The following is a 17,680-nucleotide window of genomic DNA, read 5'->3' as shown; positions in this document are numbered from 1 at the left end:
TCTCTGCAAATGTGTTATTCTTTAAAATGTCAAAAAACAATTCATTTAGGTTAACGTTACAGACAGCAATCTCATTAAGTGAGCTGTACCTTCCCTGCCTTGCTATGGCACCATCAACCTTACAAACCACTTCATAGCGTCACTTTCCACCTGCAATCTGTCAGCCCCCCCCCCCCACACACACACACACATGTTCAGGTTAAGATTATATCGGCACGCCACACAGGATTCTCATCTTGAGACCTCAAAAGTCAAACACGCAAGTTGGCAGAGGTCAAATCGGATTCAGACGTTCTGCCCACACTGCAGATCTGTGTCATCAAACCGCAGCAAAAGGCACGGAGGTGTGTTTTTGATGCGTGGGAGAGAAGCAGAAGAGCCTATTCCATTCATGGCCCTTGAAAGCCGGCGAAACATTAGAGTGTTGGCGAGGAAAGACGAAAAGAGGCCAACAGACAGAAGGAAAGAGGAAAAAAGTAGCTCGCTCACGACAACCGTCAGGTATCAAATCCGATGCATCTATTCATAGCCCTTGTCAGGTTTGCTTCCTTAAGAAATCAATGTCACATCTGAAAATATTGTTGGTCGTTGCATTGCTTTTTTTTTTTCTACACTTAGCCATGAAAGTTCCCTTACTTCATTGAATGTGTGCTGTTAGGTGCATAAGACTTCATTAGTGTCAAACAAAGTCTGGACATTTGTGTTTGGTAGATCATTTCTCTTCCCCACAGAGCGCTGTTCATCAGAGACCAGGCCCCTCACCAAACCGAACAATTGATTGCGGTGTTGGCGCATGAGTAACTTGCCGTCCCGCAGCAAGGTGTGACCATCTATTATTGACTTCTACAGCTCTTCCACATATCACAGATATCACTAATTTTGTTAGACGCTTTCGAAAATAAACACACAATTGCTTCCGATGTTGTGTCCTACAAATATGAGATTAAAAGGGAAATAAAACAGCGTTTACCGGCCAAGAGCATTTTAACAACACAGAAATAATCTACCCATTTTGTGTCGCTAAAGAACAACTTGAGCTAAGAACAACTAGCGACCTCGCCAAATAGTGAGCCCATACTTATCACTACCGCTTTGCCTTCTCTTAGTTCGTTGGATAGATCTGATAGTTGACACTTAACACAACAAGTCTGTCTTGTGCAGAGTAAAAATGTTTTTTTCATCAGACAGACAGAATCGATGTACTGCTCTGAGTGTGGCAAGAGCGCAATTTGGCCGGTCCCGAACCGATGAAGATCATTTAAAAAGAGCTCTCCAAATGAATGCTCACCTCATTATAAGTGCCACCAACTTTTCTGTGAAAGTGAATTTCTGAAGAAATCCCCCACCCGCCAAAACGGCAAGCGAACAAGACAAAGTACTGAAGTAAAAGTCAATGCACCCAACGGACACACCTGTACTTCATTCCCGTGTGTTTCCCCGTGGACTCCTTGAGTGAGATGTGGCGCGGAGTGAAGGAGCCAAAGCTGCGAGCGATGATGGCCACCGTGCGGAACTTGGCCCTAGCTTGGTTGACCACACTGGGGCTGGTGGCGCTCTGCTTGCCGTGGTCCCCATTGCCCCTCTTCAGGTTGTGGTCCGTGCAGGCGATGGACACCTGCATGACTGAGCTTCCGGCAAGGAGAAGGGGCTGGGGCTCAGTGGGGAAAAGCACGAACGGTTGAGGTCAGGCTCGATCGCGTCTTCTTTTGGAAAAAGTCTGTATGTTCAGGTTCAAGTTTTGCAGGAGACAGATGGAGTCTTCCTTTGCCGCGTTTCCATGTGCATCGCGATGCTCTATGAAGCTATATGACGCTTTTGCTCTTTTCACTGACAATCGGTGAGTTATCCCCTCGCCGGACTTTCTCTTTGCCAGTGTGATGCCTCACATGCCGCGTCCAGCTGCAGAATGACAATCAGAGGCGCTGGAGGGAGCGATGGAAGCAAGAGAGAGGGAGAGCGAGAGGGAAAGATGCTGTGCTCACGATGGAGAGCGGTGATGTGCGAGAGTGGAGGAGGGAGAGAGTGGAGTGGAGTGGAGAGGGTCAGAGTAGAAGCAAGGGAACAAGATGGGGGTGGGGGGGAGTCACGCTGCGGCCCCGCATAGGTGCCATCGGCACTTTTACGACTCAATTCTTTTTGTTCTGGTTCCTCACTTAAGATCTTCAAAAGGGGGCTCACTGATGGCTTCGTCACTTTCCCGCTGTCTCTACAACCTGAGCCTGAGTCAGTTCCACTTCGAGCTGTTCCTCTCGTTCTTGTTTTGCTCAGCGGCTCCGGTCGACAGCACACAAGAGGATTGGGTTACAGCGCGCACCTCCCACTCCTCTCTCTCGCTCTCTCTCGTCTCTTTAGTTCCCTCTGCACCTGTCTCACTCACGAGGGTAGGGGACTTTGCTCAACTGTCTCGCAGCTTTTGAACAGTTACCCACATTTTTTATTTTTGGTGTACTTTATGGCTCATTGGAGCCACACAAAGCAACATACATTTCATTTCATTTTTGTTTGCTGTCAGTCCTTGCTCTCTTTTCCAAAAACAAATTGCAATGAGGGCACGAGCCTGTGGAGCAAATCCCTTGCTTGAAAATATTCATTCATTCATTTTCCGATCCGCTTTATACTCACAAGGGTCGCGGCGGGTGCTGGAGTCTATCCGAGCCGTCTTCGGCTGAGACCCTGAACAGGTTGCCAGCCAATCGCAGGGCACACAGAGGCAAACAACCATCCGCGCTCACACTCACACCTAGGGACAATTTAGAGTGTTCAGTCAGCCTGCCAGGCATGTTTTTGGAACGTGGGAGGAAACCGGGATACCTGGAGAAAACCCACGCAGGCCCGGGAAGAACATGCAAACTCCGCACAGGGAGGCCGAAGCCGGGATCAAACCCACAACCTCCGCACTGTGAGGTCGACGCGCTAACCACTGGACCACCGGGCCTCCCTGCTGGAAAATAAATCAGCAATTCAGTACTGCACATACATTCCACTGAACCCGGACATGCTTTATTCTCTTGCCCACTTCAATTATGCTCTCCTCTCCCCAGAAATGAGAAACTGAAAAGTGCTGAGTCGTGTGTGGATGCGTAGCGGCTTACAGCGCTGGACTGTGTGGAATACATCTCCGCACATCGCTAACAAAGCAAAACAGCAACACATTGAGGTCAGGGTGGTTTATAACACTGCAAAACTGGCACACGTGACACACACGCCAGTATAATGCCACTGCCCAATGACACGAATAACCGGGAACTATTCCACATTGGTGTACATATCAACCTCAAATGCTCATTTTTTATCGGCAGAAATCATCCACTAAATTATTGCCACTGAAGCAGCTCGTGTAAAAACAGTTTGCATGTCATATCAATGTCATTTATGCAGTTTTGCCGTTCTGGTTCAACCCAACCAGTCATACCAAATACTATCTCTGTCCATTGATTAAAAAGTGATCATGATTGTTATAAAGTACGAGCTATCGTGGTGACATGAAGGACAACATGGTAAGAATACCTCATTTCAAATTCAATAAAGGAATCGCGTTGCTAACAACCAGTTAGCTGTCGGATTAGGGTTCTACATCGCGCTGACATCTCTGACCCAACATCCCCTGTGACATGTATTTTGCCTTCGTCTCTGGCTTCTTTCCAAGTTTTATGACACAAGTAGAAAAGGCAACATCGGGCCGTCAGCCGACTGTCAACTGCCCAAAGGGCTGAACTGTTCTCACAATGTGCTATGGACTGAAGCGGTTGTGGCAGCTGGATGAGTGTGGGGGCGGGGGGAATGTTGGCATTCAGAGTGGACACAGCTGTAATGTTTCAAGTGAAAAGCATTTAGAGCTAAAATGTATAAGTTTTCAAGGGTTGCTTCCTTTCGAAGCTGCATTTGAATTGTTCAACTGTTCAACACGCAGAATCAAGGCTGTCACTATTCCAATGCCCTTTCCAGTCGATTAAATATAATTTAGCGCTTCCAATTCATGGCCCCAACATCCCAAGATTCTTTGTATGCCAAATCTCGAAGTGTTGGGTTTTAACTCCACGGACCCTATTTTCGTGCCCAACACAATTCTAGGGCAAAGCACTGTCAAAAAGTTGTGGTTGAATTTCCTCCATTTTATTTTGTCAAGCGGTCGCACCAACTAAAATCGTGTGGTCTAATCCTGGATCCACGTGATTTTATTTCGTGCAAACACTTGACAAAATAAAATGGAACGACTTCAGAACGTGATTTTATTCTCCGGGGAAATGTATTTAACCACCAAATCGAGATGTCAGATTGAGGTGGCTGTGTGACATTGCCAAGCGGACGGGCGGTTGCTCAAAGGCACCTCGACAAAGAAATTGCCTCATTAAAATCCATCAGCATTTAAACCTACGAATATGGCAAAGACTCTTGTCGTGAATGTTTACCCTTCTTTGCGTATGATTGTATCCCATCTGCAATCCTCTATTACCGGTATTTGTGGGCCATGCATCCTTGCACATGCTTGCTGACGTCACACAATACTCCAGGTGCGGGTTTCCTCACGGATCATATGTATCCATGAAGCATGACGGCATAGACGCCGCGTGGCGTGGATGCCAAAGCTATTAGCATATTACGGCGATGAGACTTGGCCTTGGGACGTTATGAAGTTTTGATCCCGTGTGTCGGGAGTGAGCATCGTTCATTTCCTGCTTCATCTACCGACTCAGCATGTTAGTCAGGCAGAGCACAGTGAGCCAGCGAATGATTGTAAATTGTACAGTGACCCTTCAGTGAGCTGCGTAATTGGCTGTAATAGACTGTAACCGTGGCTCATTTCGTATAAACGCCCGCGTATTGAGAAGTTCATAAATACAAGAGGTGGAAAAAGCAAGGCAATTAAAATAAAGGGCAGGTGCTGTATTCGACTCTCTTGAGTGGAAAGAAAGATGAAAAAAAAGCCAGAGGAGGAAAAAAAACTGTACTCCTCAGCATGAAATTGAAGTTTTTTAATCTTCAGTGACCAATGGCCTGTGTTACGTTCAGAAAAATTCCCGCCAAAAGTATCCTGTACTCGGTATTGACATTAACCTTTAATATTAAACCCCATTGATTCTAAACATAACTTCTCGAATCGAATCTAATAAAACACGCGAGTGGATCAAATCAAACCAAATCGAATCATCCCACTTTAAAAAGCAATATATCAAGAAATGGATCGAATCATCTTTTATTTGGGCGTTGCCACATTTCAATAGCAGATGCTGAACAACTTACTGGAGTTATGACCCTTTTTAATCTACTGGTGTCTTTTTATAAATTAGTGTATTCATGTTATTAGCTTGTGCAAAATGCAAAAAGTGTGGCACACAGTAGCTTTGTAGGCGGGGGCGTACTAGGAGTCAATTTTCTTCAATGGAAATGCATACTTGTGCTCTGCTTTCCTACACGTCTCATACAGAAATAAATTCTCCTTGTGGATTTCGATCAATACACATTTTCAAAGCACCAATTTTCGATGATATCTAAACTTGTATCATTTGTGACTCAATCCCTGACGTAATAGTTCTTATTTTGGACCGTTAGCCTAATGAGAACAAACTCCCACGCCGCAGCTTAAGAGTCTTCAGATCTGGACACTTGACACTGAAGAGTGGCAACAAGCACAAAAAAAGGATCATCTCGGTAATAGCATTGCTATGGAAACTGTATGGAAGTGTGTGTGTGTGTGTGTGTGTGTGCGCGCACAGTAGCAGTTTGTTTTAAGTGACCCACAAGGAGCGACGGCACGAACAACTACTTTGTGCGCACTTTGTAACAATTTTGTGCAAAGGATGTAATAGAAAGTACGAGTTCATGCCCACAAAGAAGTTACTTGTGAGTACATAATAGTAACAGCGTGAGCACAAATAACTTTTTTTTTTTTTTAATTGTATTTTTTAAAATTTGCTATGTCATGTCTGGGGCTCTGTGGTATGTTTATGTCGATCATTCATTTAGAAATGTTCAACATTGATTGGAAGGTTCAGTGGTTGGTGCCTCATTCACCTGGACTGGATACCTATCACAGAAGACTAAAAATGTGTCACACTATTGTGAAAAATGTTGTATTTGAAATACTTTATCATATTAAGTATTTTTCATGTGTCGAAAATAACCAGGAAGCATCTTGAAAAGCAGTCTCAAGTTATCTGCCGTCTCCCGACATTTTATTTTGCTTTTTTGAAGATTGCAGGGAGCAGCCCCGGACTGCTGCATCTACACTGCATTGCTGCACCAAAGTCAGCAAAGTGCAGAATGCTGCTGAATAATGTACACGATCTGTGTAGTAAACTGCATATAAAGGAAGCTTGTCCAGATCGTATACAGGCTGTCCCTCTCTTCTCCAAAGAGATCTGAAGGGAAAACACTGTTTGTTTACAAGTTATAAGAACATAACTCAGAACAATGCAATCCAATCCCCCGAATAACGAATGGAAAGTCCACAGCGGAAGGATAAAGAAACATGGAGGAAGCTGCCTGAACAAAACGACTCAAAAGCTAATCTTTATTTTGGGAAAATAGCCAGGCCAGCTCCAGGGAGCACAAATGTGTTCAGTGGAAAAGAATAAAAAGAAGGTAACCGGCTTTTCTTTTCTGTAGGAGTTTGAACGGATATTGCAATTCCTTCTTTTGACCTAAAAGATCTTTCAATCCACAGTGGGTCACAATCCAGCAGAGCACACCTGCCACACTTTAAATAGTTCACTTTCAAACAATTTCTCTCCCCCCCAGCAGACACAGAGAACCGAACGGATGCATCATCATGAGTTGACATTTGATGACTGGCAATCAATAAGGAGCACTGACAAAGCAGTGCTTAGGCAATATCCTATACAAGAAGACGCCTGTGAGAATAAAGAGGGAGGATCTATGGGCGTCAGGGCTTGTATTTGTCGCAGTGTTAATTTTAGATCCACCTCTAAAATGAATCATAGAAAGTGAAAATGTCCACAAGGTCCGACTGTTCGATCTCTTCACACGACACACTCATCTGCTCATGCACACATGCAAAGGCTCAGGCATCAAAGCTCGCATGTCCACTAAGGCCGCGGCTCCCTCTAACGGCGAGTCCCGCGCCAAGCAGCCGTTTGAGTCTGCAGCGATACTCGCTCGGGTTTTTCAAATGTCATGTGAGCAGCACCCCGCTGAGCACACCCCCACATACGCCGTCTCCTGCGTTTCCGCTTTCTGAGAATCTTAATGGCATCACTTGCGTTCTGCTTTATCGCTCAAAATGAGACATTTGCCCTTATCATATTGATCTCGTGTGCACTTATTGGCAGGAAGCTGCGGGTGGTATTTGCCAAAATCTGCAGCATACGGTGTCACCTTGAACATGAGTTGTAATGTTTCAATCAAGCAAAGTGTGTGTGTGTGCACACATTTACCAAGCCACAATGTCTTTCTTGCTCAAGGCGATAAAGGGGAGCAGGATGTTATCCTCAGGGAACCTCCGAAAGCTTCTAGCCCAGTGGTTCTTAAATTTGTTTGAGGTACCGAACCCAACCGGTTCTTATGCACATTCACCAAACCCTTCATTAGAGAACTTTTTTTTAAAAAGTATGATTTTTTTTTACAAATTCAAGACATTTAAAGAAAAGCCAACTCAAACACAATTAGTATAATTATAAAGTAGAAGTGTTTTAATTGTGCACAAAATGAATCAGCCAGTGATGGCCAAGTGGGCGTGTCATAACTAATTGACATGTTGAGTTGGGCGTGTCTTAACCTCCATGCAAGAGGCTGCGCGAAACACCTGAGACCGATTCATCGAACCCCAGGTTAAGAAGCACTGTTCTAGCCCTTCAGTAATTGGCAATTATCTCTTACACTAAACGTAAATGCGCCTTTTGTTTTGTTTTGTCTACGAGTCCAGGATGTATACAGTACCCGGCCTCTTACTCCGACATCATGTGGGCCAGATTCCAGCTCATCCAAATAACGACAAGCGATCAGACATACCATGGTAAACTGAATCTAGCCCCTCTTGGTCGTGGTAAAGAAGAGATTAGGAACATAATGAAGCACAAGATACCATAAAACACGAAGGAGATTTTCTCCCCCACCAGGTGCTCGCTTTCTTGCCGTCAAAAGTCATTTGACACAATGCTGCTCGAGAGCCAAATATTTCAGAAGATCTTGGATCAACCACCCGACACTCACATTTTACTTATGATACTTCAGCTATGAGATGTTTGGAATAGAGATAACCCGACACCGAGTTATTGCGGCGATACATTTGGAAACCGGCAGTGTAAGAATTTTGATGACCGAGCAAACAATAGGAACAATATAAAAGGATTTGAGATGATGCAAATCTATTTTAACCATTTAACCATCCATGAACTCACACAAAAAAACTAAAAAAAATTGAGTTGTCACACATGCTGAAGTCCAAAACATGTTGACTGAACGAGTGGCCAGATGAGCGACTGGCCAGGGTGTACTCCTCCTCTCAACGAAAACACAGTCTGATGGGATCGGTTCTAGCTCGCCAGAGACCCCGATGAGGGCAAGCGGTACAGACAATTTACAATTTCCGTATGATGCTAAATTGTGACTTAAAAGATGGCATGTGGACTCTGGATCAAATTGTGCGAAAGAAGACGTCTTTCGATTTAGTTTCGAAAGTCAACCTAATCGAACTGCAACCAATTTTGGTCCAACTTCCAAGGTACCACTGAGCATCGGTAACAGTTTAGGTCGTGATCATGATCGTGTCGTGGTTAGTACCCAGCAGTCGTGATTCGAATCCTGGTCACGGCATGTGAAAAGAGCTTCTCTGCGATTGGCTGGCAACCGGTTCAGGGTGTCCCCCGCCTATTGCCCGAAGACAGCTGGGATAGGCTCCAGCACCCCCCTGCCCCCCACCCCCGCGGCGCTTGTGAGGATAAAGCGGATCGGAAAATGGATGGATGGAGCTGTAATTTTCAGGTTTTATTAATTTGCATATTTTATTAACTCATTCACTCCCAAAGACGTCTTTTCAGTCCAGAATTGGCTGGTACTGAATGAGTTAATTGAGGGGGGGGGGGGGGTTTCCCTCCACAACCAAGGGTTGATTTCTCCCAAAAGAATTGGAGTTATAAATGTTTAGATGATAGTTAACAGAAAGAAAAGTAACAGACAGACCAACTGTAATGATACTCATACTGTCACCTTCACACTCTGGTCTGTCAGCACAGTTCATTTAATCTGATGGACTGACAAACATCCAGACTGTTACCACACACACACACATACACACACACACACACACACACACACACATCCGTGCAAACTGCACACGCGACATATGCTTTCTAATGTCATCCAGTAGACCCTGGAAGTCGAAAGATCCCCTCAATGTCACCGGCCTAACTAACTTTTCCAATAATATCACGTGCATGCGATCAAGCCATGTCAGCAACTTGATTGAATTGCTGTCCACTTTAATTTGGCATGTGTGATTAAAGTTAAGCTGCGGGCATTAATTTAAGCATCTATTAGCGTTTTGGTTAAAAGCGGATGTACTATCTTTATGCAGCTGTTTAATTAATTCACATCCCTTTTTGGTGCGTAATTTTACAGTGACACAGAGTAAGCCTGAATGCTGAGTGGGACTTTAAATAAAGTAACACTGGTCTGCATCAAAAAAACTAACCAAAAAGACAAGAATGACATAAATATTTTCTAGATCATCATTTCACTGAATGCAGTGGTACCCTTCATTTAGCTCCGTATGCTCCAGTTTCTTTTTTCTATGTTGCTGGGCTACTAGCTACTTACTGCTTGGTAACTTAGCATTAATGGATGTATGATATATATGTATGAAGTGAATTAAACAAGGCGGCCCGGTAGTCCAGTGGTTAGCACGTCGACTTCACAGTGCAGAGGTACCGGGTTCAATTCCAGCTCCGGCCTCCCTGTGTGGAGTTTGCATGTTCTCCCCGGGCCTGCGTGGGTTTTCTCCGGGTACTCCGGTTTCCTCCCACATTCCAAAAACATGCATGGCAGGCTGATTGATCACTCTAAATTGTCCCGAGGTGTGAGTGAGGGTGTGCATGGTTGTTCGTCTCTGTGTGCCCTGCGATTGGCTGGCTACCAATTCGGGGTGTCCCCCGCCTACTGCCCGAAGACAGCTGGGATAGGCTCCAGCGCCCCCGCGACCCTAGTGAGGATGAAGCGGTTCGGAAGATGAATGAATGAATGAATTGAACAAACTGCCAGGTTAAAAGCTACCTGAAAAACCTGCAAAACTGTGAATAAATGTGCACCCTTTCATCAAGTCATAAAATGAGTGGAAGGAATAAATGTTCCTTGAGTCAAAAGAGTCGGCATCTGTAGCGCTTGTCCTGATGAAGGTTGTAGATAAACTGAAGTCAATCCAAGCTCCACTTTGGGTGAATGCCTATCTACTGTGATGAACACAACTTTTTGTGACTCCAAGATGCAACATAACGTGAATGTTATATGCACATTAAAAAAAACAAATCAAAAAACAACAACAATAACAAGCCTATGGAACGTCCATGTCTGTGGTTCTGTAACCAATAGACAACAACAATAACAAACAAGCCTCTGGGGCATCCAGCTGCTTTGTTATATTGCTGTACATACATTGCGACAAATGAAATGAAGACAAGCTTTCCAACACACACACACACACACACACACACACACACACACGCAGATATGCCAATATCCCAGGGCAAAGTGCTAGCAGCGCACGGCCATATGAGCTTTTAAAGCCAGGTCGACCCAAAAGGGATACAGCTTGTCAGCACCACCCCCCCCCCCAACACCCCCGCCTCTATGATGGAGGGCTTTGCAGTCTCATATTCTCATTTCTTCTGCACCAACACAACCGTCGACTCTGATAAGGTCATGTTATTTTTGCCCTCATTGATAGTTGGTCAAATATGTCTGAAGAATGTACGTAGCAACAATTGGCGGGACTAACATGAAGCTTGTGGACAAGGCTATAAGCCTCGCATAGATTGTTTGTTTCATGGGGGGGCGGGAGGGGGGGGTTGGATTTAATAAGAAGTTGCTTTCATTGGGCTTGATTTGAGATGTTCGAAAGTCGCATTCATAAATGAATCATTGATCCCTTATGCCCCAATGTCTAGATTCTTGTTCAAATTCACGCCACGTGACATTATCGTCTGGGTGCCATCAGTCCTGCTCTTCTTCTCCCTTGTGTGTTGATCAATGAAATGATCTTTAAGTGTTGATAAGTTTTTATCCAGCCAAAAAAAAAAAAAGTAACACTATAACTTGGTCGCGTAATCCTGTTTTTATCTAATTCATCTAATTCGGTAATTAGCTCATTTGGTTCGATGCAGATTTTGTCAAAGAATATTATTTGGATTTTATATTATTTTGTCCAAGTGGTCATATTGAAGCTGTTTTTGTTTTTCAATCTTGATTGCTGTGTTCTCATTTTTTTTCGATATTGGTAACGCTGACTGATGAGATTCATTGCCGTTTACTAATCTGGGTTTTACATGACGATCAATCAATCGTTCTTGCGGCGCTGTGGTCATTGCGTAATCAAGCACGCCTTTTAAAAATAGGCTTATGGGACTATAGATTTTAGTTGAGTGGAAGACTGCTCCATCCCTCCATTAATTTTCTACAGTGCTTATCCCCATTAGGATTACAGGTGACCCCAAGTCTGTCCCATCCGACTCACTTCACACTCACCGACACATTTATGGAGCACAGTCAGAACATGCAAACAGCATACGGGAAAGCGCGAGTCGGAATTCAAACCCCAAATTGCAGAACTGTGAGGAGGATGTGCCAAACCATTACAGCAGCAATTGTGCTGACCCCCCCCGGTCCCTCCCCTACGCACCCTCCTCACGGACTAAAACTTATTATTCACATTGCAGATTGCCTTGTCAATACACAACAATGTCAACTACTATGATCAATAACAAGCGCAACCACGGAGGGAGAAGCACCAGCGGTAACAAATAAGAGGTGAATGCAATTTATTCATTTGCAGGCAGCAACCATCTGTTGCAACTGGGAGGTGGAATAAGTTTTGGAAGTAGCCGTTTCGGAGTTCTGCATACACACACGCATGCACACACCCGCGCACTCACACACACGCCGGGTTACCTGTACACCATGCCGGTCTGGCTCTTGATGGAGTCGTGCAGCGACAGCGTGTGGAAGTTAAGAAACTCCTCCAACTGTTTGAGGTCTCTCGCACCGTGCGGTTTGTTGGCGCTCCACAGCATGAGAGGCACTCGTGCTCGGGGGCCCGATACCGCACACATCTGACCCACCAGCCTCCCCTGAGCGAGGCTCTGGGTCTGGATCGAGCTCTGCCTTCTGGACGCCTTCTGCTTGGGGTTGGGGATATCCGGGCATGTTGCTTTGTACAGATACATCTCGCTTGATCCGGTCTCTCAGCCAAGTTTGCTGTGAGCGGGTCCCACGAACACGCACGCTCGGGATAATCCAGGTAGGCCTGCCGCCCACACGGTGGTGGGCATGTGAGTCGAGCTCCAAGCAAAGTGAGTGATTTGTCCCTGGATGAATTCCCACATAGGTGAATCCTCTTGTTTAAAAAAAAAAAAAAAAAATCAAAGGAAGAAATGCCGAAAATTCCAGTTTAAGTGGAAGAAGTCCATTCTGAAAATGCTTCGTGTGCTCTTGCAAGAGGGCTGTCACATATGTTCTGTGTGCACATGCAGATGAAGAGAGCAACACACACATGCACTCTCTATCTCTCTGCGCTCTCTTTCACACCCAACACATACACACGCACACACACACACACATGCGCGCACACACACACTGTAACTTTGCCCCCTGCACAGCCAGCCTGCATTAGTAGCACACTTTGGTTTTGCTCCCTATTAAACGGTCTGGGAATCTGGGACATTTTTTTTTCACACCCTCCCTCCTTCTCTTTTTTACTCTCGCCCTCTCTCTGTTGAGTTTGCTGCTTTCCATCTCTCTCCATCCTTTTACCCCTTCTCACCCCCACTTCCTCTTATCGTCTTCCCCCCCCCCACCCTCGCTTCCTCCATCATCCCTCTTTTGTGTCCCAGTATTCCCTCTCCGTCACTTACTCCCGATCTCCTCCATTGACTCTCATCCAGCATTTTCAGCTTCCCCCATTTGAAATGTGTCAATCTCGATGGTGTTCTTATTTACACATTTTCTTCTTTTACTTTAGTTGAGGTTTTTTCTTTTTTTTTTTTTGGGCAGCAAAGACCGCCATTTCTCTTCCTCCTTTTCCGTCTCTTTCTAAACAAAGTGCACTACGACAACACACGTACACATTCAAGCACACCCACAGCCAACAGCATGTTCTGCACATTTGCACACTGTCTGCGGGCAATGTTTTTGTAATGAAGTGAACCACAAAATATCATGGGGGAAGCCTCCACTTTGCTCGATTTGTACTCTCTCCCACCGTCTTTCTCACACACAAACAAGCGCATTCACAACATAGAGTCTCACACCTTTGAGCTCCCGTTGAGACAAAACAATGAAATGATGTCTGGTTCTCCCAGAGGATTACGGGACTCGGGTCCAAGTGTCATTCTTGCATGTGAGATTTGATTTCAGACATGCAAGTGTCACTCTTGTCAAACACATCAACACGTCAAAGGTGAAATCCCAAATTTCAGATTCGAAACCATACTTTGTCAAGTACTGCATGTTGAACTGTTGGATTTATTTCAAATCTTTCACAACACACTGCCATGAATGCTCAAGACTGACAAAGGGGCAGCTGTGTCCATTGTCCTGCAGGAAGAGTGGAAAAACTGATCCTGCTTGGCAGAAGCAATGTCAGCTGAGCTTATGCAACGTGACTGTGTTTACCGTTGTAATAATAGACACGGGTGTACCTGTGGTGATTTTGTGCTCGGAGTAAGTGGGACAGAGCCCCAGAAGGTGGTGCTGTGGGGGGAAATTGTTACTTTTCTGACATTGTGATATCTATTTGTCTTGTATGTATTTTTGTAATGGAAATAAGGTCATGAATTTAATGTAAAGTTGATGTATATGAATAAAAGGCTCCTAAATTGGAGGCATACTCTTTTTGTTGTGTGTATGAACTTTGCATAGCAGGGTGGCACAGCTATGGTGGGAGGTGGGTTGAATTCAGCTGCAACCACTCTAACAACGGCGCAGCCCTCCCTCTCACATCTCAACGGGCAGACACTTGTCTGCAAAATCACCAGCATCGGGTCTAGCCCGTCTCGGCGCAAATTTGGGCCAAGTGCAGCAAACACGCCGGTCACAAAAACAGCCCAATGCCTTTTGATCGTACAATATTTCAAGCTACATTGAAATATTGTATATTTCATAGTATACATTGATACATTCTCCAAATCCAAATTCACTTTAACATTGAATTGGAGCAGAATACAGTGTTTTGATTTTCAAATAATTTGCCTTGTTGTGCAATCAAATGGAGCTGAATCGTACAAGTGTGTCCTCAAGCATTTCTACATCAGCTTCATGTTTCATGAGACTAATTAAGCTTTTATTCGGCGCCCCACCGCCTCCACACACACTCACTCCCACTACAATCGTGTGCAACTCTATACACAGTATCATTTTTCGTAATGAAGAACTCAGCCGTTAGAAACAGAAGATGAAATATGATCTTTTTTTTTTTAATATCTTATACAGCGTGAAATCATCTTAGTATTTTGCGAACTTAAATGAGAAGGCTCGTTTCATTTCATCCGGTACTATGGCAGCAATAATTAAGCCAGTGATCATTTTCCAGCCCTCGGGGAGTGTCCTGCTCCTATTTAAGACCAATGTGGTGGCCTACATATCCGACTAAAGCCCAACGTTATTATCACTGAAGATCGAACCCCGCCTCATGCCAAAGAGCACAATGGGGATCATATTTTTAACACTTAAACAAACGAACAAAAAAAAAACATCTATCAAAACGATACTGATTATTGCAGAGTGAACATTTAATTTATCCTTTTTTTTAAATATTTACTGTGAACTAACATTAGCTAATTTGATTCTTAAAAAATTCTTTCATAAAGATGAAATATAACTAATCAATCCAAAAAAATGGTAAAGGTGACAACTTGTCGCTGCGAAAACTATAAACAATCTCATCTCAGATTAAATACAGGTCGGCTGCACAAAATACAATCCAAAATAATTTCATCAGGAAATGAAGCGGGTGACTACAAATAAGAACATTTTATTGCATTATCCTGCGTATAATCAAATTGGCATTTATAGTTTTTCAGGGGGGGGAAAAAAACCCCACAAAAGCTATTTTTAGCTCAGTTAAAGATCCCTGGGAAATCTGTGGTTATATTCTGTCCCAGTTTTAAATAGAACTGCTACAGGGCTAAAAGCATTTGCGCGCGTGTGCGCATGCTCGTGCGGGCATGCGCTTGTGTATGTTTCTCCATTCTGGTGCATCCAACAGACAGAAATCTCTCCGTTCCGGGAGTACAAGTCGGAGCCACAATTTCAACCGAATTTTGCAATCAATAGAGAAATGAATCCCGGGTGGCACTGCTCACTCGTAGCTGTCTTTGTGTGTGTGCGCGTACGTCTACCGTTTTAAAATGCTTCTCTTGGCACTCCAGATTCGTATTTTTTGCCAATGCCGTCAGTGAATTGTACATGAAACAAACTTTGATTAATAATAATCATCATCATCATCATTATCATTATAATAAAAGACATATCACAACAGCTCTGATTGCAAGCTGCAATTGCAGACTGATGACAGCCAACAACCTCCAGTGATGCAAATCATGCGCCACTGCAAGGTAAAGGTGACCTGCTTTTTAATTTAATTGTATTTGTTCAAATACTTTTTTGTGAAAGTGAAACTGAAAGGATGCTTAGGATGCAGTGTGCACTAACACAAAAATATATCATATTAATAAGACACACATTCAAAGGAACTGTGAAAGAGGGAAGGCGATTGGAGAACAAATGAATGTGGGGTTTTAAGCTCAGATGATTGCAGTGGGCCACGGAGCGTTTAAGGGTTTTGCAACAAAAAAACAGAGCGTGGGAAAAAGGGAAGGCGCTCACATTATCTATGAGTGAGAAACAAAGAGAGGGATAATGACTACATTCTGAATTTCACAAGGCAGGGTCGCAATCCCCGTCTTGGAAGCGACGTCAACGCCGATCAACACTTCATGTGCCCAACTCACCGCTCCCACCACTTCCATTTGTTTTGTCGCCATGGCGTTGGTCAACATCAACATGGTCGAATGCAACAGGACAGATGCTGCCTTTTAGCATTAGAGCAAGATCAAGTGACATAACTCTTAAGTCGGGTCGGACTTTGGCGACACACAACACTCACAAATGAAATGATGAGCCACGAGAGGAAACACTTCATCACTGTGACAGCCTCGCCCAAAAATACCTTGATGATCTATCAGCTAAAGTAAGGAAAACACATGCTGACGAAGGGTCCCAAATTTTCTATTTTTCCAATAAGTCAGTAAAGGAACGATGGAAAAACAATCATCTTAAGCCACTTTCCTGTGAGGTTCGACTGAATCCACCCCCCCCCCCCCCCGCCACGATCTGCAGAGAAAACAGTTGCAGCTGATAATCGGAACCGTTAAGCCCGTTTTATATTTGCAAACGCAAATCCTTGGGACCGAATTTGGCTACAGACTTTGATTGTGAAGTGAAATGGAACATGATAGCCAATTAGAAAGCCAGCTGAATCTTGTGCTGTTGCAGGACACAAATAGAGGAACAACTCACAATAAAAATGGTCAGAAGAGTTTGCAACCACAAGGCAGTGACCGGATGAAGCTAACTGTTCACCGACAGTAGCTTCTTCTTTTTCCACTTCTTAGTATAATGTCACCTGGACAGATTTGTGTTTGACTGCTGAAGAGGCACCTTTCAGCGTAAACGGAGGTGAGATCCACAATTTGTGGCTATAAAGCAGTCACTAGACAAGAGTCACCGAATAGGAAATGACACAAGATTGACCAAGTATGGAGGGACCTGACCAGAGGCGTTTGACCATTGAGCCACTGAGGACTTTGCAACTTACAAAGCCTTATGAATTGTAAGTAACATTTTCTTTTGTATCCAGGAAAAGCCTTGCGAGGGATTTCTGAGCTAGTTGGCGACAAAGTTGTCTTGTGAAAAGTGAAGAGTGAATTGCAATAGTTAAGATGTAAGGAGAGGGCGGCCCGGTAGTCCAGTGGTTAGCACGTCGGCTTCACAGTGCAGAGGTACCGGGTTCGATTCCAGCTCCGGCCTCCCTGTGTGGAGTTTGCATGTTCTCCCCGGGCCTGTGTGGGTTTTCGCCGGGTGCTCCGGTTTCCTCCCACGTGCATGGCAGGCTGATTGGATGCTCTAAATTGTCCCTAGGTGTGAGTGTGGGCGTGGATGGTTGTTCGTCTCTGTGTGCCCTGCGATTGGCTGGCAACTGATTCAGGGTGTCCCCCGCCTACTGCCCGGAGACGGCTGGGATAGGCTCCAGCACCCCCCGTGACCCTAGTGAGGATCAAGCGGTTCGGAAAATGGATGGATGAAGATGTAAGGAGACACATGCAGCAGTGATCATTTGTTGTTCAGAATAAGATGACGTGGACTTAAGGTTACAATATCAGTCTTGGATATCAGAACCATTCTTGCCTGACTGCTGGTTGAGAGAGGAATTATTGTCATGTAATGGATGTTTTGT

At 44.5% G+C, this 17,680-nt stretch overlaps 1 protein-coding gene across 2 annotated transcripts in view; it reads right to left on the bottom strand.

Annotated features, from left to right (window-relative positions):
- kcnab1a (potassium voltage-gated channel subfamily A regulatory beta subunit 1a) overlaps nucleotides 1-12,793 on the bottom strand; it is a 32,042-nt gene extending 19,249 nt beyond the window's left edge. Inside the window, exon 1 of one of the 2 annotated variants that reach the window (XM_086125167.1) lies at nucleotides 12,118-12,793. In XM_086125167.1, the coding sequence (XP_085981293.1) occupies nucleotides 12,118-12,392 (275 nt within the window). In that variant the 5' untranslated portion in view covers nucleotides 12,393-12,793. Of the gene's footprint in view, nucleotides 1-1,412; nucleotides 2,277-12,117 lie in introns of those variants that run through there. The other variant, XM_086125168.1, reaches the window with a different exon arrangement.
- Nucleotides 12,794-17,680: the final 4,887 nt, after the last annotated feature.

This window comes from Hippocampus guttulatus, chromosome 12 (assembly GCF_054856545.1).
Source record: "Hippocampus guttulatus isolate MCC_2025c chromosome 12, RoL_Hgut_1.0, whole genome shotgun sequence".
NCBI lineage: Eukaryota > Metazoa > Chordata > Actinopteri > Syngnathiformes > Syngnathidae > Hippocampus > Hippocampus guttulatus.
Note: the sequence above shows the minus strand (reverse complement) of the source record. Positions and strands in the feature narration are given on the sequence as shown.